Raw genomic sequence first — 24,629 nt, forward strand, 5'->3', positions numbered from 1 at the left:
GGAAGGGGTTGTTTTTCTCCACAGCGGAAAAGTTGCCCAAATGTAAAGAGTTAACTTGTTAAACCTCACAAAAATCATTTCATAGTTATCTATCTTATGTAGTTCTAGGTAAATGTAAAGGTAAAGGGACCATTAGGTCCAGTCGTGGCTGACTCTGGGGTTGCGGCGCTCATCTCGCTTTACTGGCCGAGGGAGCCGGCGTACAGCTTCCGGGTCGTGTGGCCAGCAGGACTAAGCCGCTTCTGGCGAACCAGAGCAGCGCACGGAAACGCCGTTTACCGTATTTTTCGCCCTATAGGACGCACTTTTTCCCCTCCAAAAATGAAGGGGGAAAGTGTGTGTGTCCTATGGGGCGAATGCACGCTTTCGCTGAAGCCTGGAGAGAGAGAGGGGTCGGTGCGCACCAACCCCTCTCCCTCTCCAGGCTTCAGGAAGCTATCCGCAAGCCGTGGGAGCCCACAGGATTTGCCCCGGGCTCCCCCGGCTTGCGCAGCACTGCCTCTTATCCTGAAGCTACCCGAAGCAACTGCTGAGCGCGCCAGGGCTTCGGGATAAGAGGCAGCGCTGCGCAAGCCGGGGGAGCAAACATTTTCAGCAGGGGGCTGGTCCACTGTCCCTCAGACCTTGTGGGGGGCCGGACTATACTTTGAAAAATAATAATAAATGAACGAATTCCTATGCCCCACAAATAACCCAGAGATGCATTTTAAATAAAAGGACACATGCTAATCATTTAAAAACACCAGGCAGGCCCCATAAATAACCCAGAGATGCATTTTAAATAAAAGGACACATTCTACTCATGTAAAAACACACTGATTCCCAGACCGTCTGCGGGCCAGATTGAGAAGGCGATTGGGCCAGATCCGGCCCCCGGGCCTTAGGTTGCCTACCCATGACTTACATCGTAGGAGCCTACACAACACAAAATCCTGTTGCTGCATATAGGTTTTATTTTATTTCCTTTTTTTATCTTATATTTTGGAAATGCATATTCAGAGTTTGTTCCCTTTAACTTTTTTGGGGGGCAGCCCCAAGAGAGCGAGGCCCTAAGCTAGAGCTTGTTTAATTTATACGTAAATCCGGCACTGATTCTGGGACTGATACGGTTTTAGAAACACTGTACAGACAGAGCCTAGGACCAACTGTATTGGAAAGGGTGCACAGTGGTGCCTCGCAAGACGAAAATAATTCGTTCCGCGAGTCTTTTCGTCTTGCGGTGTTTTTCGTCTTGCGAAGCACGGTCCGTCGCAACTGCGCCTCTTCAAGCGGCTTTAAGAAAAAAGCGCAAGACGTTTCCGTCTTGCGAAGCAAGCCCATAGGGAAATTCGTCTAGCGAAGCAACGCAAAACCGAAAAACCCTTTCGTCTAGCGAGTTTTCCGTCTTGCGAGGCATTCGTCTTGCGGGGCACCACTGTATTACCCGTTTTTTATGTGGTATGAAAATTGAATAAACAAAGATAAAGCAAATACAGTGGTGCCCCGCAAGACGAATGCCTTGCAAGACGGAAAACTCGCTAGACAAAAGAGTTTTCCGTTTTGGAGGTGCTTCGCAAAACGAATTTCCTATGGGCTTGCTTCGCAAGACGAAAATGTCTTGCGAGTTCCTGCGGGTTTTTCCCCCTCCCCCCTTTTTCTAAGCCGCTTATCAGCTGATCTGATAAGCTGATTAAAAGCCGCTAATAGCGCTAATCCGCTAATCCGCCAATGGGCTTGCTTCGCAAGACGAAAAAACCGCTAGACGAAGAGAATCACAGAACGGATCCTTTTCGTCTTGCGAGGCACCACTGTATTAAAAAGGAAGGATGTTAATAAACAATATATCCTCCCCTGCCACCCTGAATATTCCCACAAATTGCGGGTGTAATTCCTCCGAGATTTGAACGAAGATCCTCTCCCACCCAACTCACCTTCAGTATGAGGTCTCCCTCCTGCAAAGAACTGTCCTTGGCCGCCAGTCCTGTGTCCGTAATGTGTTTAATAAAGATCTGGCTCCCTAACTTCAAGCCAAATTCTGCATTTTTGGGGGACGAAGGAGAGAGAAAAAATGAAGGCATTTGGGTGAAATGAACGGCAGATTCTGCAAGAGTTCTTCAAGCGCTTTCGAAGGAGGGAGGGAGGGGGGGAAAGGCAGATAAATTAATTGGAATATGTAGAATTGACAAATAGGAATAAGGAACCAGGAAGATGGGAGCTTCCTGCAGCCAATCAGAAGCCGCGCTTTGGTTTCCAAACGTTTTGGAAGTTGTACTTCAGAGGTACCACTGTATATTTAGAGAAGATGAACAAATGAGCAAATTAGGTTGATTTGGATATGCACAAGATATTAGAAATAAATTTAAGGAACCGCAGAAAGAGGGGGAAGGAAGTCAAGTTTCGAAATGTCAAGATGGCTGTAAAACTAGTGAAATGTTAAACTTGAAAAATACATTTTTTTTAAAAAAAAAGAATATATATATATATATATATATATATATATATATACACACACACACACACACACACACACATATATACATACATACACACACACATGCATGCATACATATATATATCTCTTAAGGATGCAAAATGCTTATCTGAAACTGTAAAACAGAAAAATTAATAAAAAGTCATATTAAAAAGGCGAAGAATCTTTACGTAAAAGAAAATAAGAGGAGAGGGAAATCGGGGTGGAAATCCCACTCACCTTCGCTCTCCTTGCTCTTTACCAGAACGGAGCGGACCGGTTTCATCGGCACGTCCTGCTGCGGAAGCCTCTTGAACCCGGATACCAGGGCCAGCCCGCTAGCGCTGCCCCGGTGGCTGTACCCATTGGTGAAGCGCTGCCGGTCCGACCCGCTGTCTTGGCTCCGCCTCCGATGCCCGCCGTCTTGGCTCCGCCTCCTGCTGCGGACCGGGTGCCTGCGGGGGGCGTCTTCCTCGTCCCGGTGCCGCCCAGAGCTCCTCTCGCTGGATGAGTCGCCATCGTAGCCGCGGTTGTGCTCCGCCTCGGCCTGGCGCCGGCCGCCAGCCACCAACCCGTCCCGCGCGGAAGGCGCCCGGTAGCCGGCGTCCTCGTCGGAGTCGCCGTCGCGCAAAGCGGGGCTGGAGAGTGGGAGGCTTTTGGGAGGGCTTGGCTTGGCTACGGGGAGGTGCACTTTCCGGGGGCGCTTGACTGTCTGAGAGAGGAAAAAACAGAAGACAATGGTACCTTGGTTCTCAAACACCTTGGTTCTCAAACGCCTTGGTTACCAAATGCCTTGGTTACCAAATGCCTTGGTTCTCAAATGGCTTGGTTCTCAAATGCCTTGGTTACCAAATGCCTTGGTTCTCAAATGCCTTGGTTACCAAATGCCTTGGTTACCAAATGCCTTGGTTCTCAAATGCCTTGGTTGCCAAATGCCTTGGTTCTCAAATGCCTTGGTTCTCAAATGCCTTGTTTCCCAAACGCCAAAAACCCGGAAGTAAATGTTCCGGTTTTCGAACGTTTTTTTGGAAGTTGAACGTCCACTGTGGCTGTCGGCTATTGTTTCCGGGGCGCCTGCGCCAATCAGAAGCCGCGCTTCAGTTTCCGAACATTTCGGAAGTCAAACGGACTTCCGGAACGGATTAAGCCGGGGTTGGACTAGATGACCCTAGGGCCCCGTACTGGGTGAAATCTTGACGTTGACGTCATAAGTTGGCCTACATTGTGAAGAGACACAAAAATAGTGTGCGGTTGGGGGAATCTGCTAACTCAGATTTTGTTAAGAATGCGTCGAGAACGTCGGAGTTATATGGCCTTGAATCAGCGATAGGAGTGGAAACTCTGTTCCGTCGGATAATATCCGGCACGGACACGCAGGCCTGCTTTCCCTCAAAGTCTCCGTTTCTGCGCATTCATGCAGCTAAATACCTTATTTTTGGCTCTATAAGACAGTGGGACAGTCTACACCCACCTCACTGCTCTACCGTCTTTCTAGAATAGACCAGATATCTCCACCTCTCTCTCTCTATCTGAAGAAGTGTGCATGCACACGAAAGCTCATACCAAGAACTAACTTAGTTGGTCTTTAAGGTGCTACTGGAAGGAATTTTTTTATTTTGACACACACTCAGTCCTGCAGTGTGTTAAAAACTGGTCTTTGCAACTAGAAACAGGCCTAAAGCAAAACTTACAGCAGGCGTCCATCCACAAACCTTTCAGTAAGCGGTGGGGAACGGTGGGGATTAGCCTTGCTAATCATCAGCCGAAATACTAAAAAACAAATATGTCTGGACCGATTTATCACTTCACAAGGGTGTGAGCGAATGCAAAAATCTGCATTTCCTGCAGTCAGAAATCCAGCATCTCAGGGTAAACGGTTAGGGCAGAGCCTAACCTGGCAGTTTGTATTTTTATTTTTTAGAAAAACCTTTAGGGTGAGCACATGGGAAATACCGTATTTTTTGCTCTATAAGACTCCCTTTTCCCCTCCTAAAAAGTAAGGGGAAATGTGTGTGCGTCTTATGGAGCGAATGCAGGCTGCGCAGCTATCCCAGAAGCCAGAACAGCAAGAGGGATTGCTGCTTTCGCTGCACAGCGATCCCTCTTGCTGTTCTGGCTTCTGAGATTCAGAATATTTTGTTTCTTGTTTTCCTCCTCCAAAAACTAGGTGCGTCTTGTGGTCTGGTGCGTCTTATAGAGCGGAAAACACGGTAGCTCTAGAACAGCCCACAGTTTATAATCCCAGGGACTCCCACTTTTGCGGGTTCCTTGCGGCTGTTGTCGCTCCGACGCAACAAAGTCCGCTTTGAAACATCACAGCTGGAGTGTGCCATTGCAGAAAACCCACCAAAGCCCCCTTTCCAACCCCACAGCTCCGTGAGGCAGTGTTGTGCAATGGTTAGAGCAGTGTTTCTCAACCTGTGGGTCCCCAGATGTTGTGGGACTACAACTCCCATCATTCCTAGCCAGCATGACCAGATGGGAGATGGGAGTTGTAGTTCAACAACATCTGGGAACCCACAGGTTGAGAGCCGCTGGGTTAGTGTCGGAGCAGGACGCTAGAGCAGGGTTCGAATCCCGACTCGGCCACAAAGCTCAGTGGGTGATCTTGGTGCCTTACAGGGTTGTGGGGATTAAATGAGAAGTGGGGAAAACATGAATGCCACCTTGAGATTCCTGGAAGATAAAAAGGTAAAGGGACCCCTGACCATTAGGTCCAGTCGCGGCCGACTCTGGGGTTGCGGCGCTCATCTCGCTTTACTGGCCAAGGGAGCCGGCGTACAGCTTCCGGGTCATGTGGCCAGCAGGACGAAGCCGCTTCTGGCGAACCAGAGCAGCGTACAGAATTGCCGTTTACGTTCCCGCCGGAGCGGTACCTATTTATCTACTTGCACTTTGACGTGCTTTCGAACTGCTAGGTTGGCAGGAGCAGGGACCGAGCAACGGGAGCTCACCCCGTCATTGCGGGGATTCAAACGGCCGACCTTCCGATCGGCAAGCCCTAGGCTCTGTGGTTTAACCCACAGCGCCACCCGCATCCCTTCCTGGAAGATAAATGTAAATAATCATAATACAGTGGTACCTCGGGTTAAGTACTTAATTCATTCCGGAGGTCCGTTCTGAACCTGAAACTGTTCTTAACCTGAAGCACCACTTTAGCTAATGGGGCCTCCCGCTGCTGCTGCGCCACCGGAGCACGATTTCTGTTCTCATCCTGAAGCAAAGTTCTTAACCTGAAGCACTATTTCTGGGTTAGCGGAGTCTGTAACCTGAAGCGTATGTAACCAGAGGTACCACTGTAATAATAATAATAATAATAATAATAATAATAATAATAATAATAGTTCTATGTTCTGTCAGGAATACCCTGTATCAGTCTCTACAACCACAACAGGTGCTGCAACCTTCCAACAGTTTGACTTCACCTCCAGAGAAAGGCCAACGTCTGAACGCCTACTTTAGCTGATTCCTGCATCGCAAGGGGGGGTTGGACTTGATGACCCCTGGGGGTCCCTTCCAACAAATTCAACGATTGTTATCAGCTCATGCAGAGCTGCCGTTCTCTCACCGGGAAAGGAGCCGCCCCAAAATCTGCAGGGAGACAATCAAAATCTGGGAATTGTAGCGTCGGTAGGCGCCAACCCCGTGAAACAGCCCCGTGTGGGACTCGAACCCACAGCCCCAAGATTAAGAGTCTCATGCTATTACCCACTGAGCTGTTGCTCAATTAAAAGGCATGCCTCTTCCGGAGCGATTGGCTGAGGGTCACCGTCAAGGAGTTGGCGCTTGCTCTTACTCACAATATTGGCGGCTTTCCCGCAGCCTTTCAGGGTGTGGATAGCAAAGGAGGACGACACGTTCTCCATGGAGATCCCATTCACCATGGCTATCTTGTCCCGGGTCCTGAAAAAAAAAGCCTTGTGAGATGGGCCAAGAGCGATCAGCAAACAAAAAAATTCTGACTCTCCCAAACCATTAAAAAAACATTTCGAGGATTCCACAGAAAGCTCATTTCCCTCTTTCCTGGCTGCCATGTGGGTTCGCCAAGCCACGGTTTCCAGCTTGCTCGCTTCCAGCAAACTGGACTTCAGATCAAACCATGGTTTGTGGGTTCGCCAAGCCACGGTTTCCAGTTTGCTCATTTCCAGCAAACTGGACTTAAGATCAAACCATGGTTTCTGGGATCACCAACCACAGTTTCCAGTTTGCTCGCTTCCAGCAAACTGGACTTAAGATCAAACCATGGTTTGTGGATTCGCCAAGCCCCGGTTTTCAGTTGGCTTGCTTCCAGCAAACTGGACTGCAGATCAAACCATGGTTTCCTGGCAGCCAGCTAAAGCTGCCTGGTTTAAGGCTACTCACTGGAGCCGGCCATCAGCAGGGCCCCCGGGCACCACGTCGGAGATGATGATGGATGTGTCTCCGTCGACGCCACTGGGGCGATCCCGGCCTCCCGATATGGCAATGCCGAAGCCCCTCCGGGGATCCTGCATGGAAAGAGGTGCAATGCAGATGCCAGTTCCCTTCTGCGCTCCAATTTAATTTGATTCCAGTTTGTTTGCTTCCAGAAAAATGGACTTAAGATCAAACCATAGTTGGTGGGTTCCCCAACCATGGTTTCCACTCGCTTCAAGCAAACTGGACTTAAGATCAAACCATGGTTTCTGGGTTCCCCAACCATGGTTTCCTCTTCACTCGCTTCCAGCAAACTGGACTTAAGATCAAACCATGGTTTCTGGGTTCAGCAACTATGGTTTTCTGTTCGCTTGCTTCCAGAAAACAGTAGTTAAGTTCAAACCATGGTTTGTGGGTTCCCTAACCATGGTTTCCAGTTCGCTCGCTTCCAGAAAACTTGACTTAAGATCAAACCATGGTTTCTGGGTTCACCAACCAAGGTTTCCAGTTCTTTTGCTTCCAGAAAACTGGACTTCAGATCAAACTATGCTTTCTGGGTTCAGTAACCATGGTTTCCTCTTCGTTCGCTTCCAAAACACTGGACTTAAGATCAAACCATGGTTTGTGAGTTCACCAACCATGGTTTCCATGGTTCCAGAAAACTAGACTTATAATCAAACCATGGTTTGTTGGTCTGTTGGTTGAGCAAAAAATGGGTGCAAAAGCTTCCGCAAACTTCTTTGTGGATGTGCCAGGGGAGGGGAAGGGAAAACTCCCCAGGTTTTGGGCCATGCTAAACCAAGGGCAAGGAACCTTTTTAGGACAAAGGGCAACTTTTGCATGTGGGTCACTTAGTTTCAGGAGTGAGCCGGCCGTAAATCACACCGTGCAAGCTGGAGTTAGCAAAAACAGGATCTGCACAGGAGAGTCTTGCCTAATGAGCAGAGCAGATCATTCCCAGTGATCTATGTTTAAAAAATGCTTGATATTTGATGTTCATTTCTGTGGTGTCCAAACTTTTTTTCCAAGGAGGGCCAGATTTGATGAAGTGAAGGGCCGTGAGGGCCAACCAAAGCTGTTGAGTTGTGGAGGTTTTTGTAGGATTTTACCCCAGGAGGTAATCTGCCACAGGGACCGGATTAAACCGACTGGTGGGCCGGATTGGGTCCCCAAAACGGACTTTGGACATGCCTGCTGCATACTATATTTTCCTTCTCCTTTCAAACATTAAATTTTTTTTTTTTAAAGCAAACACACACACACACACACACACACAAATCAGAAAACCATCCGCTTATTTCTTGGGCTTATTCTGCGTATTGGTCTGTCCCCCCCCCCCAACTGTATTACCTGGGTTATGAAGGCGCCCAAAAGACGTTAAAGCAAAGATTATGGGATAATGCACACAGTGACTTGCAATCTCGATCACACGCAGTCTGTAGTCCGCTGGCAGTATATGGGCATGTCTTTAAGTTAACACCTTACATTAAAAACCTGACAGTACCAAACTATCGAAGGCTTTTCACCAAAGCCAGACTAAACGTCTTTCCTTCTGCAGCGTTGAGAGGAGTTCCCTACCAGGACAGACTTGGCTCGTGTGCTCAAGACATCGACTCCATAAAACATATTTTGTTGCACTGTGCAAAATATGAGCAAGCCAGGGCTGAACTGATATTACCCTCGCTGGTACCTTTCCCGGGAAAATCAGAGACTAACTATGTCAGGTTCCTATTGGAAAGACCGGACAAACGCTAGAACATTAGCAGTGGCGAGGTTTTGATCGGTGGTTGCAAGAACCAATAATCCCTATATTGTACAAAATGCTTGTTTAACCCGGAGGTAGGCTGTCTGAATTGTGTATTGCTTTGTAACGATTTGTTGGGTCTCTGGACCGTAATAAAGATTGTTGTTGTTATTCTGCTCATTTCTCAAATCACTCACCCTGCTGAGAGTTACTGTATACTGTTCCCAGATTATCATCTCCTCCATGTCTGCAACCTAGGGGAAGAGGGAAAACGTTATAAAACAACTTCAGGGATATACACAAACAGAAAGAGAGCAGGCAGCCGAAGAATTCGCCCTTTATGTCAAATCAGATTCAGCTTCTGTTTTCTCTCTTAAAATGCCCCTTTTACACATTGGAGGGGGTTGGACTTAGATGCCCCTTGAGGGTCCCTTAAAAGGTAAAGGTAAAGGGACCCCTGACCATTAGGTCCAGTCGCAGACGACTCTGGGGTTGCAGCGCTCATCTCGCTCTATAGGCGTATAGGAGCCGACGTACAGCTTCCGGGTCATGTGGCCAGCATGACCAAGCCGCTTCTGGCGAACCAGAGCAGCACACGGAAACGCCGTTTACCTTCCTGCTGGAGTGGTACCTATTTATCCACTTGCACTTTGACGTGCTTTTGAACTGCTAGGTTGGCAGGAGCAGGGACCGAGCAACGGGAGCTCACCATGTCATTTCGGGGATTCGAACCGCCGACCTTCTGATCGGCAAGTCCTAGGCTCTGTGGTTTAACCCACAGCGCCACCTGCGTCCCTTTGAGGGTCCCTTGCAACTCTATAATTCTATGGTTTTCAGTTTCCTCACCTGCTCTGCCCTTTCCTTCGACTCTCCATTGCCAACTAACACTCACTACATTTATGCACATGTGGTGGAAGCGTAAGAGAATTTTGGGGGCTCTAGAAGCACCATATTTTTCGCTCCATAAGTCGCACCAGACCATAAGACGCACCTAGTTTTTGGAGGAGGAAAACAAGAAAAAAAAATTCTGAATCTCAGAAGCCAGAACAGCTGCGCAGCGAAAGCAGCAATCCCTCTTGCTGCTCTGGCTTCTGGGATAGCTGCGCAGCCTGCATGCGCTCCATAAGACGGACACACATTTCCCCTTACTTTTTAGGAGGGAAAAAGTGAGTCTTATAGAGGAAAAAATACGGTATGTCCATGGAAATCAAGAGAAATCATAGACCTCTTTTCATGAACGCAACCACAGCGGCTAGGATTTTAATAGCAAATCACTGGAAAAGTGCTGACATAACCCCACAAAAACCAAGCAAAAATGACAGAATATTTACAACTCGCAAGAACGACAGGGAGATTAAGAGGAAACTCAGAACAAAAATTTAATAAAGATTGGACAATGTTTAAAGAATACCTTAAAAACTATTGGGACAACGGTCAACTCCGGGCAGAATGAATCTTGAAATACAAAGAAAGTCTATAGCAGAATGTTCTTGATAAGAAATGGGGGAAAGATAGTAACAATAATGAACTGTGTACAAATTACCAAAATGTAAAATAGTACAATGAGGAGAATCAGAATTTAGTGTCCAAGGTGTGTTGGTGTTGTAATGTAGTTTGTATCGTCTGTATTATAAGTTAATTAATTAAGTGTAAATTGATGTTGACTGATGTTTAATAAAGATTAAATTTTTTAAAAAACACCACCCACATATCCCCTTTCCTTAATCCATCGCCTACTATTATTATTAGAATTTATATACCATCCTATAATGTGGGTAGTGTGTATTGTAAGTATTGTCTAAGTTAAAGTTATGAGCAAATTCATGTTGATTGATGTTTAATAAAGATTAAATTTTAAAAAAAACACCCACATACCCCCTTTCCTTAATTATTATTATTATTATTTGAATTTATATACCATGCTATACCCAGAGGCCTCAGGGCGGTTCGCAAAACAAAACCAAAATACAAAACCGCAAAATATATAATCAAAATAAAAACAACAACCCAATACCCTGCCCCTTACTTCCGCAACCCTTCCCTTCTGGCATAGAATCGCAGAATCATATCGTTGGGACCCCGAGGGTCATCTAGGCTGACCCCGCGAAAATGGAGGAATCGTGTTGCCCTCGAGCTCAAGATTTTCCCCACAAAGTTGCTCTCACCCTGGGACCCCTGTTCGTGAGAGTTTCGTCCCAGCTGAACTAACAACTCCACGCTCCTTGTGGCAAGCGAGCCGCTGACATCTCGACGGCTCCCTTTCTCCTCCCCTGCCAACTTGGAATGTTTGGGGACATTCCGTGACCTCACAGAAGCATGAGCCAAACAGCGGCTAGAAGATCACAAGCGGCCTTTTTCTCCTGAAAAGGAATCAACAGGATCCCTCCAGGGCACACCGCAGCTCAGATATGATACAGTGGTACCTCTGGTTAAATATTTAATTCGTTCCGGAGGTCTGTACTTAACCTGAAGCACCACTTTAGCTAATGGGGCCTCCCGCTGCTGCCGTGCCGCCGGAGCACGATTTCTGTTCTCATCCTGAAGCAAAGTTCTTAACCTGAAGCACTATTTCTGTGTTAGCGGAGTCTGTAACCTGAGGCGTATGTAACCTGAAGCGTCTGTAACCCGAGGTACCACTGTACAATACGATAATCTTTATTGTCATTGTCCCATACAGAACAACGAAACTGAAAATCTACACCAGACATTCAGAAACCAACAAGCCTGCTATCCCGGCTATCCCAGCCTGGTTAGCCCCCTAAAAACTCTGACACCCCATAATTAAATACAATATACTCCCATAGAGACTACCTTAAAGGTGAAGGGACCCCTGACCATTAGGTCCAGTCGTGGCCAACTCTGGGGTTGCGGCGCTCATCTCGCTTTATTGGCCGAGGGAGCCAGCGTACAGCTTCCGGGTCATGTGGCCAGCAGGACTAAGCCGCTTCTGGCGAACCAGAGCAGCGCACGGAAACGCCGTTTACCTTCCCGCCGGAGTGGTACCTATTTATCTACTTGCGCTTTGACGTGCTTTTGAACTGCTAGGTTGGCAGGAGCAGGGACTGAGCAACGGGAGCTCACCCCGTCATTGCGGGGATTCGAACCGCCGACCTTCCGATCGGCAAGTCCTAGGCTCTGTGGTTTAACCCCTAGAGACTACCTTACACTGCGTTTAAAACCAAAATCGCATTTGGATAGAAACTGTTTCTCAGGCGGCTAATCCTGGTCTTTATAACCCTATACCTTCTTCCAGAAGGCAGAAGCTGAAAGAGATCATTTCCGGGGAGCGCACTATCCTGCGCTATCTCTGCCGCTTTCTTATGGCACCTGGCAGCGTAGATTTGATCTAAGGTGGGAAGAGTGCGCCCAATTATTCTCTCCGCAGTCTTTACAACCCTGGACAGCATTGTTTTTCCCCTGGCCGTGCAGCTCCCAAACCACACACACAGACCATAAGTTAATACACTCTCCACAGTGCAATGGTAAAATGCCATCAACAGGTCCTTTGAGAGATTGTTTCTGCTGTGCTCTCTTCATCAGGTCTTTGGTGTTTTCTCCCCAGGTTAGGTCATCTCTCAACTCCATTCCCAGAAATCGAAACACCAAGTCCTGTTCCACGCACTTCCCCTCAATAATAAGAGTTGTGTATTTATGGAAGTTGATGCGCTGGGCACTGGGGAATAGCAGCTACCAGGTGAGGCGGCAAAGAGGGAAATCTTTCGCTTGCTGCTCCTTTCTCAGCCAAACTCTAATAACTAAACGCCAGGCAGAATTTTATAGACTTCTATCATGTTGCTACCATAAAGAAGGCTGATTGCCGAAGAATGGATGCTTTTGAATTCTGGTGCTGGAGGAGACTCTTGAGAGTCCCATGGACTGCAAGAAGATCAAACCTCTCCATTCTGAAGGAAATCAGCCCTGAGTGCTCACTGGAAGGACAGATCCTGAAGCTGAGGCTCCAAGACTTTGGCCACCTCAGGAGAAGAGAAGACTCCCTGGAAAAGACCCTGATGTTGGGAAAGATGGAGGGCGCAAGGAGAAGGGGACGACGGAGGACGAGATGGTGGGACAGTGTTCTCGAAGCTGCCAGCATGAGTTTGACCAAACTGCGGGAGGCAGTGGAAGACAGGAGGGCCTGGCGTGCTCTGGTCCAGGGGGTCACGAAGAGGCGGACATGACTAAACGACTAAACAACAACAGTCATGTTGCTCCTCACGCCCCTTTACTTTAAAACTAAATAGTCCCAAACCTTTCAATCCCCTCGATCATCCGAGTCGCCTTTCCTGAACTTTTTCCAATGCCCGCTTTGATGAGAGGTGACCAGAACCCAAATGCACCATAGATTTCTACAATTGCATTAACAACCACCACCACCACCACAACTTATTATTTATACCCAGCCCATCTGGCTGGGTTTCCCCAGCCACTCTGGGCGGCTCCCAGCAGAATAATAATAATAATAATAATAATAATAATAATAATAATAATATAATATATTTATATCCCGCCTGCCCCAGCCGAAGCAGGGCTCAGAGCGGCTAACAACAGTAAAAGTAACACAGTTTACATAAAATCACAATCCATTCATTGAAATACATTCTAAAATCAATTCATTCTAAATATTATTAGCACAACAGAACATCAAACACTCAAAACTTCCCTGAACAGGGATGCCTTGAGATGTCTTCTAAAAGTCAGACAGTTGTTTATTTCCTTGACAACTGATGGGAGGGCGTTCCACAGGACGGGCGCCACTACCGAGAAGGCCCTCTGCCTGGTTCCCTGTAACTTGGCTTCTCGCAGGGAGGGAACCGCCAGAAGACCCTTGGGAGGAGGACCTCAGTGTCCGGGCAGAACGATGGGGGTGGAGACGCTCCTTCAGGCAAACTGGGCCGTTTAGGGCTTGAAAGGTCAGCACCAACCCTTTGAAGTGTGCCCAGAAATGTCCTGGGAGCCAATGGAAGTCTTTCAAGTGTTATATGGTCTCGGTGGCCACTCCCAGTCCTCAGTCTAGCTGCCGCATTCTGGATTAGTTGTAGTTTCCGGGTCACCTTCAAAGGTAGCCCCACATAGAGCGCATGGCAGTAGTCCAAGCGGGAGATAACCAGAGCATGCACCACTCTGGCCAGACAGTCCATGGGCAAGGAGGGTCTCATCCTGCGTACCAGATGGAGCTGCCCTGGACACAGAATTAACCTGCGCCTCCATGGACAGCTGGGAGTCCAAAATGACTCCCAGGCTGCGCACCTGGTCCTTCAGGGGCAGAGTGACCCCATTCAGGACCAGGGAGTCCCCCACACCTGCCCGCCCCCTGTCCCCCAAAAACAGTCCTTCTGTCTTGTAAGGATTCAACCTTAAGCATAGATTTGTACGGCGGCCATAACGATGCCTTCATCGCGGGGGGTCAGACTAGATGACTCTAGGGGTCCCTTGAAACTCTACCATTCTATAAAATCGGCCCTTTTTATTTCCCTAAATGACACCTAGCGTGGGATTTGCTGCTGGGAAACAAAGTGCAATCACGCGTGACTTGCAGGGCGCAAGCAAAACACTATCTGCCCCCTCCCCAAAATCAATGCAAGCCAATTTTTTATTTAAAGTGCCCCCTTTACTTCTAATTGAGGAAGGGAGCTGTTTATGCTTGCTTTTAAAAACGAGCTTTTTTTACTAGCTCCGATTTATTTAATTTATTTTATTTTCCGCAGGGTATATGGGGTCTGTAATAATTGGCTTACCTCAGATGGGGGTCTAAGGCGATAATGACGCTTTTAAATCTGCCACTCAGAAGCATGGAGGTATTTTGATAAGCGGATCAGCTCTTTCGGCTGAAAAAACGGGCTCTCTTTAAAGCAATAAATAACTTAACCACCAGCAGGCAGATAAAGCATTCCAAGAAGTTTTGGAAGAAGGGGGGGGGGGAATAATTCCTGCTGAAATTAGGTCAAGGTGGCTGAAGAAAGGAAGAGGCGAATGTTGCCGAAAGGGAGAGGAAGAGGGGGGGGGAAGAGAGAGAGAGAGAGAGAGAGAGAAAGAAAGAGTAAGGGAGGGAGGCAGAGAGGAAAAGAAAGAAAGAGGAAGAAAGAGAAAGAGAGAGAGAGAGAGAAGGAGGGAGAGAGGGAGAGAGAGAGAAAGAAAGAAAGAAAGAAAGAAAGAAAGAAAGAAAGAAAGAAAGAAAGAAAGAGGGGAGAAAGAAAGAAAGAGGAAGAAAGAGAGAGAGAAAGAGGGGGAAGAAAGGAAGGAAGGAAGGAAGGAAGGAAGGAAGGAAGGAAGGAAGGAAGGGAGGGAGGGAGAGGGGGAGAGAAAGGGGGAAGGAAGGAAGGAAGGAAGGAAAAGAAAGAAAGAAAGAAAGAAAGAAAGAAAGAAAGAGGAAGAGAGAGAGGGGGGAGGGAGAGAGGGAGAGAGAGAGAGAGAAAGGAAGGAAGGAAGGAAGGAAGGAAGGAAGGAAGGAAGGAAGGAAGGAAGGAAGGAAGGAAGGAAGGAAGGGAAGGAAGGAAGGAATAGGGGGGAAGGAAGGAAGGAAGGAAGGGGGGAAGAAAGAAAGAGGAAGAGAGAGGGGGGAGAAAGAAAGAGGGATCTACGAAATACTTTGGCGGAGGGTTAAAAGCTAAAGGTAAAGGGACCCCTGACCATCAGGTCCAGTCGTGGCCGACTCTGGGGTTGCGGTGCTCATCTCGCTTTACTGGCCGAGGGAGCCGGCGTACAGCTTCCGGTTAAATGTGGGCAAAAATACTATAAGTGCCTCCGCCCGGCCTAGCATCTTTCCATAAAAGAAATCCCTTCTTTGCCGGGGACTCGAAGGCGACCCCTTCCAATTCTTAACGATTCGCACAGCTCATAGTTAAACTATGGAACTGCCCGCCACAGGAGGCCGGGATGGTCCTCGACTTGGATGGCTTTAAAAGAGGGCGAGGGAAATTCACGGAGGAGGGGAGTCTGGCTTTCGGTGACCACTAGGCATGATGGCTACTCTCGGCTTCCCCGGCTGGAGGCAGCAATTTTCCTGGACGCCAGGTTCTGGACACAAAAGAAGGGAGAGGGGATGTCGTGTTTGGGTCCAGCTTGCCATTGGGGTATCTGGGTGGTCTGATCCACAGGTATCCTCTGATGCCCATGTGTAATTCTCCGGTTGCTGCCTTACCCCAATACTGCCTGCTCTGACCGGCAGCCGTTCTCCAGCATCTCAGGCTGAGAGAGGGGTCTCTTCCCCCCACCCCAAACAATCACGTTCTTAACCAGGAGGAGGATGCAACCTGCAACCTCCGGCGCTTGCAAGCGCCGGCCCTCTACCCACTCAGCAACACTCCCCTCGTGCAACTGGAGGAGGCTCTCAAGTGCTCTCAAGGTTTCCTGAATCACTCACCTGGAGGTAAAAGGTAAAGGGACCCCTGACCATTAGGTCCAGTCGTGGCCGACTCTGGGGTTGCAGCGCTCATCTCGCTTTCCTGGCCAAGGGAGCTGGCGTACAGCTTCCGGGTCATGTGGCCAGCAAGAGTAAGCCGCTTCTGGCGAACCAGAGCAGCGCACGCAAACGCCGTTTACCTTCCCGCCAGAGTGGTACCTATTTATCTACTTGCACTTTGACGTGCTTTCGAACTGCTAGGTTGGCAGGAGCAGGGACTGAGCAATGGGAGCTCACCCCGTCATTGCGGGGATTCGAACCGCCGACCTTCTGATCGGCAAGTCCTAGGCTCTGTGGGACAAATGTAAAGGTAAAGGTAAAGGGACCCCTGACCATTAGGTCCAGTCGTGGCCGACTCTGGGGTTGCGGCGCTCATCTTGCTTTATTGGCCGAGGGAGCCGGCGTACAGCTTCCGGGTCATGTGGCCAGCAGGACTAAGCCGCTTCTGGCGAACCAGAGCAGTGCACAGAAACGCTGTTTACCTTCCCGCCATTTACCTATTTATCTACTTGCGCTGGTGTGCTTTCGAGCTGCTAGGTGGGCAGGAGCAGGGACCAAGCAACGGGAGCTCATCCCATCATTGCGGGGATTCGAACCGGCGACCTTCTGATCGGCAAGTCCTAGGCTCTGTGGTTCAACCCACAGCGCCACCCTTGTCCTTACCTGGAGAGCCAGGACAAAAGTGGGTAAACAGCCGCTCTCACAGAAAGGCCAATCCCACATTCCTGGGACGTTTTGCCAGGCAGAAACTACAGGAAGTCCCCTTTGTTGTCCTATCGAGCCTGGAGTGGTTCACGCGTAGCCAACACCCAAACAGAGCTTCGCTCCTCTGCCCTTTCGAAACGGCAGGGTTAATATCGGGCCAAGAGGCCACATTTGGCAGTTTCTCCATGCCAGGAGACAAGACACACCTGTTGGATTTCTGTCTGTTTTACAAGGAAACAAGGTGGAAAGCTTCAGTTGCAGGGAGAGATTGACTCCTAAACTGCAGTTCGTCCCACGAGAAAGAAACAACCTGATTTTTCCATCCTCAAAATCCTGGATCCCCCCACCCAAAAGAACCCACAACCCCAGTCCTCTTTACTCCAAATGCACTCTGCACGCACCCAGAGACACAGCTTTCCAACTCCGTGTCCAAAAAGCGCGGGACGCCCTGCATTAATCTAAACGCTCTAACTCCGAAAGAAAAGGGGGTACATCTGAGCAAGTCCAGAGCGCCAGGCCCTCACCCCCAAATGAACAACCCACCTGCCCATAGCTGTCAACGTTTTCCTTTGTAAAATTCCCTTATTCCGAATAGGATTCCTCGCAAGGAAAGGGGAAAGTTGACAGCTAGGCGACTCAAACGGCCGTGAGATTAAGGCTGCACTTTTAAAGCACACACACCCCGGGGGGGAAATCATCTGGGGAACTGTAGTGTGCAGCTACACGCTACGGTTCCCAGGCTCTTGCCTTGAATGCAGCCCTTTCAATTAAACGCGGCTCGGGTTACACGTTCCCTCCGCAACCGCCTTGCCAGAAAAAAATAGAGAAAACAAGAATGTCGTTAAGCTGGGCGGTCAAACCTCCTCGTTTCCCGGCTCAGAGATAAGCCCGTATTTTTTTGCACGCTGGAAGTAGGTCGCGAGGCGAAGGCTGCCAAACAACACAAAATTTACTTGCCTGAAATCGCACGGCCATGGTGCTCAGAACCAACTTGGGCCAGACATCTTTGCCAGGTGGGAAACAGGTGTGCTCACCTGTCCGCAGCCCTGAAGAGGTTTGCCCAGGCCCGACCGAAGGCAGGCTTCCAGAATATATATATTTATATTCCAGGTTTTCTCCCCCCCTGGCCCGTCGGCTCTGGTTTTCTTTCCTCTTCCGCAGCCCGGCCCCACCTCTTTCAAAGCACAGGTGTACACTCCCCAAAGACACACCTAGATTCCAGGTGGAGCCAGAACTCTCCAGTTCCCTCGCCGGCTGGCAGAGGCCCCCAAGGAAATTTGCTCGGTGCAGAGAAACTTCAAAAACAGGGAATTCTCTGCCTCCTCTCGCAAGGAAAACATCTCCTGAGATCTGCCTCTGTCCGGCTCGCGACGGACCGGGGGTTTCCGATAACCGCAAGGACACTGAGAAAGCAACAAAGGCTGAAATTCTACCCAGGGCCGGACACCGGAAGCAGCCTTATCTGGAGTCGGCTCCCTCTCTCTCTGTGTTGTCGCCAGCACTGGCTGGCAGGATTTCGGAGGTCTTCCCTCCAGCTGCCGAAGTATATCGGGAGAATCGAGGCCGGGAGATTTTGCAGGATGGAGCTACGAAAATAAATCAGGCTGGACCGGGAGAGGCCGGCTGCTGTCGGGCTGGACTGCTGCAATGCTATCTTTGCGGGGCTTTCCTTCCGCTCAATAGGGCAGGTTTCCGATCGCCGATGGCAATCCTAGAATTGTAGAGGGGGAAGGGGACCCCAGAAGTCTAGTCCAATCCCTTGCAACGCAGGAATGTGCACGCGGACTTGGGTCTAAGAGCTTAGCCCCCAACTTGGGGCCCTCTACGCGTCTTGGACTACAATGCCCATCATCCACTGCTAGCTTAGCGGTGGATGATGGGCGTTGTAGTCCGAAAGCTGGAAACCGGTCGGCTGGGGGGGGTATTGCTTTGTTTGTTATTATGCTATGTATTTTTGTGTGTTTTATATTGCAAGCCTACCCAGACACGCGGAACGTAGGCGTGTGTTTTTTCATCCTCTTATTAGCTTATCCTCAATTTTATTTTCTGAACGTTTTAAGCTGCTTTTTTAAAATATAGAATTTCCCTGCTTTATTCTTCTTTGAGGTTCCGTTGCAATCAAGCAGAATAGAACCCTTGCAAAACAAAAGAATAAAATAAATTTTTAAAAACACGTGGTCTTGGGTCTAAGAGTGCAGCCCCCAACTTGGCGCCCTCTACGCGTCTTGGACTACAATGCCCATCATCCACTGTTAGCTTAGCAGTGGACGATGGGAATTGTAGTCCGAAAGCTGGAAACCGGTCGGCTGGGGGGGGGGTATTGTTTTGTTTGTTATTATGCTGTGTATTTTTGTGTGTTTTGTATTGCAAACTGCCTTGTGGATCCTGAGATGAAGGGTGTATAGAAATGTTATTATTATCAATAATAAAAAACCCCAAAACCTGCACCAGCGGGGGCTTATGGGAGCTGTAGGAGGAGGTAAACAATGGCTCCATGCAGAAGTTTTATTCTCATAAGCCTGAAAGTCCAGGGTTTACCTTCGCCCCTCAATCGTCTATCCCTCTTTCCCTATCTACCTTTGCCCAGTCGCATTCCACTTCTCTCAGGGGCAAATATTGACATTTGGCTGTGAAAGGGGAAATCTAGATTATTTGAGGTTAGCGAACTCAAACAGACACAAAGACCGGTGGTTGGTCAACAGCAGACTGGGGCAGGTGGGTTAGGAAAATCCCACAGGATCTTACAAATCCATTTCTCGGAGCTCAGAATTGCAGCTAGATCGCAAACAAAACAAAGGACTGGCTCAGAAATTGACCCCTTTGGCTTAACCTCTTAGGCTCCGCTGCCTTTGTTTCCCCTCCGGAGGTGGCGTCCCTCTCCAGTTACAGATTTGCAAGGTCCTTGGGGCAGAGATCTTAAAAAGCCAGCTTTACGGAACACCTCAGGGGAAGCATTCCCCCCCCCCCGAATGCACATGCGACGGAACCTTGCTCAGATGACTTGCTTCTTTAAAAGAAAAATCGGACAATTTCATATTGTCCTATGCTAGGCCGCGAAAAGCTGGACTGGATGAATCCCAATTAAGATTGCCAGAAGAAATATCAACAACCTCAGATATGCAGATGGCACAACTTTGATGGCAGAAAGTGAGGAGGAATTGAAAGAACCTCTTAATGAGGGTGAAAGAGGAGGGCGCAAAATATGGTCTGAAGCTCAACATCAAAAAAACGTAAGATCATGGCCACTGGTCCCATCACCTCCTGGCAAACAGAAGGGGAAGAAATGGAGGCAGTGAAAGATTTTACTTTCTTGGGCTCCATAATCTCTGCAGATGGTGACAGCAGCCATGAAATTAAAAGACGCCTGCTTCTTGGGAGAAAAGCAATGACAAACCTGGACAGCATCTTAAAAAGCAGAGACATCACCTTGCCAACAAAGGTCCGTATAGTTCAAGCTCTGGTTTTCCCAGTAGTGATGTGTGGAAGTGAGAGCTGGACCATAAAGAAGGCTGATCGCTGAAGAATGGATGCTTTTGAATTCTGGTGCTGGAGGAGACTCTTGAGAGTCCCATGGACTGCAAGAAGATCAAACCTCTCCATTCGGAAGGAAATCAGCCCTGAGTGCTCACTGGAAGGACAGATCGTGAAGCTGAGGCTCCCAGACTTTGGCCACCTCAGGAGAAGAGAAGACTCCCTGGAAAAGACCCTGATGTTGGGAAAGATGGAGGGCACAAGGAGAAGGGGACGACAGAGGACCAGATGGTGGGACAGTGTTCTCAAAGCTACCAGCATGAGTTTGACCAAACTGGGGGAGGCAGTGGAAGACAGACAGGAGGGCCTGGCGTGCTCTGGTCCAGGGGGTCACCAAGAGGCGGACACGACTAAACAACAACAGGCCGCACATGAAGATTTGAGGGTTTTGCTGTTTTAATATTTTGTTGGAAGCCACCCAGAGTGGCTGGGGCAACCCAGTCAGATGTGCGGCGTATAAATAGTAAGAATTATCCACGCGACCTGAAGCAGATTGTCTGTATTGCAAAGCGCTTATGTTTTTTTCAAAACTGCAGCAAAAATAGAGGTGCTTGACCATTCATTCGGCACTCCCTCATTAAAAATCTTTTTAGAGATGAATGGGAGGCCTTTCGTGGACTATTTAAAAATATCTATATGAAATCATAACTGTTTATGTCTGCTATGACCACAGCCAGGAGGATATATGCTCAGAAATTGAAAGAAAACTCTCATCCCAGTTGCAAAACTTACGGGAGCAATAAGGAACCAAGAGCGAGGGAAACTTTATAAAAGACTGGGGGAAATTTGTGGATTATTTGAAATGCTATTGTACAGTACACATGTAAGTACATTAGCAGGATTAACTTAAACAAAACAGTTAAAATTAATGTTTAAAGACAACAACAACAATAACAATTTATTTATTTATACCCAGCCCATCGGCCTGTATTTCTCCCGCCACTCTGGGCGGCTTCCAACCCCCCCAAAAAACATCAAGCATTAACAGTAACAATCTGATCCAATATAAAGAGTCGCAGTAACTTTAAAATACTGTAAACAACTCATATCAAACAATGCAACATTCAACAATCCATCAGAACCTAATAGTAAACGTTAAAATTAAATACTGTATCAGAAAATAATCATTAAACAGTTTACAGTTTAGACTGTAATCGATGAAAGATAACTATTAATCAGAGTACTGGAAGAGATACAGTGTTATAAATTAAAAAATGTAAGAAATTGCAAAAGAAGTCAATATATATATATATATAAATTTGTTGGGAAAGATGGGGTTGTCTTTATGTCAAAAGTAATACTGGAAAAGTGAAAAATAAAATTTATAATAAAAATACAGTGGTACCTCGGGTTAAGTACTTAATTCGTTCCAGAGGTCCGTTCTTAACCTGAAACTGTTCTTAACCTGAATCACCACTTTAGCTAATGGGGCCTCCTGCTGCCACCGCGCCACCGGAACACAATTTCTGTTCTCATCCTGAAGCAAAGTTCTTAACCTGAAGCACTATTTCTGGGTTAGCGGAGTCTGTAACCTGAAGCGTAGGTAACCTGAAGCATATGTAACCCGAGGTACCACTGTATATGAAATCAGGGGTTGGATTTGAGATAGAAGGCGGCTTAGTTTCGTCAGAATCAAGTATGGTACAGTGGTACCTAGGACGGCAAAAGAAATCCATTCCGGAAGTCCATTCGACTTCCAAAACGTTTGGAAACCAAGGTACAGCTTCCGATTGGCTGCAGGAAGCTCCTGCAGCCAATCGGAAGCCGCGACGGACGTCCGGCTTCCAAAAGAACGTTCGCAAACCGGAACGCTCACTTCCGGGTTTGCGGCGTTCGGGAGCCAAAACGTTCCGACTCGCAAGGCGTTCGGAATCCAAGGTACGGCTATATACACTTCCACTGTTAATGCTAAATACATGAGTTTTGGTAAGTGAGCCATCATAGCCGCTAGAGGGCTGTGAAAATCTGTGTCCTGGGTTTCTTAGACTCTTACTATCGGAAAAACAAGGAGGACATGGGTTGACAAATCTGAAATCTATTGGCATTTTTTCCAACTACGGGCAGTGGGCCCGTTGGCAGACCAACTCCGTGTTGAATGTTTATAATTGAAAGAGGCTGATTTCAATATGAAGTTGCCTTATGCTGAGTTATTAATCATGAGTAGGCGAGCTAAGGCCCTGGGGCCGGATCCGGCCCAATCGCCTTCTCAATCCAGCCCGCGGACGGTCTGGGAATTAGCATGTTTCTACATGAGTAGAAAGGGATGCGGGTGGTGCTGTGGGTTAAACCACAGAGCCTAGGATTTGCCAATCAGAAGGTTGGCGGTTCGAATCCCCGCAATGACGGGGTGAGCTCCCATTGCTCGGCCCCTGCTCCTGCCAACCTAGCAGTTCGAAAGCACGTCAGAGTGCAAGTAGATAAATAGGTACTGCTCAGGCGGGAAGGTAAACGGCGTTTCCATGCGCCGCTCTGGTTCGCCAGAAGCGGCTTAGTCCTGCTGGCCACATGACCCAGAAGCTGTACGCCGGCTCCCTCGGCCAGTAAAGCGAGATGAGCGCCGCAACCCCAGAGTCAGCCATAACTGGACCTAATGATCAGGAGTCCCTTTACCTTTACATGAGTAGAATGTGCCCTTTTATTTAAAATGCATCTCTGGGTTATTTGTGGGGCATAGGAAGTCGTTCATATTTTTTTCCCCAAAATATAGTCCGCCCCGCCCCCCAAGGTCTGAGGGACAGTGGACCGGCCCCCTGCTGAAAAAGTTTGCTGAGCCCTGCATTGTTAATCCATAAGCAATGTTTTACTACTGCCTCTGACTGGCAGTGGATGGGGGCAATTTTCAGAACAACCCTTCTCTACCACTGAGCTGTGACCCTTGTCAGAATGCCTGTATTGGGGCATTACCAGGAGTAGAGGAAAACACCCCCAAAACAGCAGCAACAAACCCTTTTTATTTATCTGATATGTTTATGATTTTAATGGATTGCACCGAATACATGAATGGGTCTCAATTAGCCACACATGCCCTTTCATTTCAGTGGGTCTACTTTGAGTACACAGGTGGCGCTGTGGGTTAAACCACAGAGCCTAGGACTTGCCGATCAGAAGGTCAGCGGTTCGAATCCCAGTGATTGGGTGAGCTCCCGTCGCTCGGTCCCTGCTCCTGCCAACCTAGCAGTTCGAAAGCACCTCAAAGTGCAAGTAGATAAATAGGTACCACTCCGGCGGGAAGGTAAACGGTGTTTCCGTGCTCTGCTCTGGTTCGCCAGAAGCGGCTTAGTCCTGCTGGCCACATGACCCGGAAGCTGTACGCCGGCTCCCTCGGCCAATAAAACGAGATGAGCGCCGCAACCCCAGAGTCGTCTGCGACTGGACCTAATGGTCAGGGGTCCCTTTACCTTTACCTTTTTACTTTGAGTACGGCTCAGTTTGGATGCAATGGTTCTGTTTTGAGTAATAACTTCATTGCATTCAGCCGTATATTTACTGTGGAAAGCTTGGGGGGGGGGGCGATCGCTGCAAAATCCCGGACATTTGCTTACACACGGAAAAATGTGATAAATATCTTGAGTTTCTCAGATATTAAACGAGGGGGGAGAACCAATGATATGCTACCCGCAGCTGCTTGCAGGGGGCTAAAAGTAGGACAGAAATGCAATATAAAATACAACAAGGGGACGCACATACAGTATACCTCTGTTAAGTTTCTAGAGAAGCGAAGTTTCTCATAAAGCCATGAAGATTTTATAATGCAGCCGTACATTTAACTGAATTGCCTTCGGGCCTTTGAGGGAGAGGCAAGGCGTGTCTTGAAACAACAAGAAGGATGAAGAAATTCGTGCGACTCAACAGAAGAAGCCTATCCCTGCCTACTCAGGAGTCAGCCCCACTGGGCCCAATAGGGCTTCTCGCTGACTCCCAGGTAAGTGAGGCTTGCCGGCGGCCGGGTGACTTTAAACGAGGCCCCTGGGATTATTTTGATTTTGGCAGCCTGGCCAAAAAGAAAAGATCTCTCCACAAAACGCTGCTGGCTGGGCGCTTTAGGCAAAGATCCACGGCGGCTGAATAAGCACATTTGCGAATTTAAAAAGGGAGAGAGGGCTGAGAAGGAGGGGAGGAATCGAAAACAGGAGCCACGTGCGGGAAACCAGGAAGTCGCCTTTGCTACGCAGACGCCTTTGCCACCGCCGGATAGGGTTTGCCTTCCCTGTAAGTCCTACTCAGAGTAAACCCAGCGAAAGTCATGGACCCCCCGCTTCCCCATGCAACCCAGCGCGTCTCGGAACTTTGTTGGAGGCAAGTCAAGGCAGGAAACTGCGCTCTGCTACTCGGGAGTAAGTCCCGAGTAGGGGGACGCCTACACTCCGAGGTAGCAGAACGAACGCCCTCAAAAAACAAAACACAAA

At 48.4% G+C, this 24,629-nt stretch overlaps 2 protein-coding genes across 6 annotated transcripts in view; one reads left to right on the top strand and one right to left on the bottom strand.

The window, feature by feature from the left end:
- The window catches only part of GAMT (guanidinoacetate N-methyltransferase), a 214,627-nt gene that overhangs the window by 47,200 nt on the left and 142,798 nt on the right, over window positions 1-24,629 (top strand). The gene's annotated exons all lie outside the window — the stretch shown is intronic.
- Window positions 1-24,629, bottom strand: part of TJP3 (tight junction protein 3) — a 50,802-nt gene that overhangs the window by 25,764 nt on the left and 409 nt on the right. The window contains exons 1-6 of one of the 4 annotated variants that reach the window (XM_081177652.1): window positions 17,904-18,177; window positions 8,786-8,842; window positions 6,812-6,936; window positions 6,250-6,352; window positions 2,690-3,161; window positions 1,911-2,014 (exon numbers count right to left, since the gene is read on the bottom strand). In XM_081177652.1, the coding sequence (XP_081033778.1) occupies window positions 1,911-2,014; window positions 2,690-3,161; window positions 6,250-6,352; window positions 6,812-6,936; window positions 8,786-8,833 (852 nt within the window). In that variant the 5' untranslated portion in view covers window positions 8,834-8,842; window positions 17,904-18,177. Of the gene's footprint in view, window positions 1-1,910; window positions 2,015-2,689; window positions 3,162-6,249; window positions 6,353-6,811; window positions 6,937-8,785; window positions 8,843-14,323; window positions 14,430-17,649; window positions 17,840-17,903; window positions 18,178-24,629 lie in introns of those variants that run through there. The other 3 variants (XM_081177650.1, XM_081177653.1, XM_081177651.1) reach the window with 3 other exon arrangements.

Source organism: Podarcis bocagei, assembly GCF_964188305.1.
Source record: "Podarcis bocagei genome assembly, chromosome: 18".
In the NCBI taxonomy this organism is placed as follows: domain Eukaryota; kingdom Metazoa; phylum Chordata; class Lepidosauria; order Squamata; family Lacertidae; genus Podarcis; species Podarcis bocagei.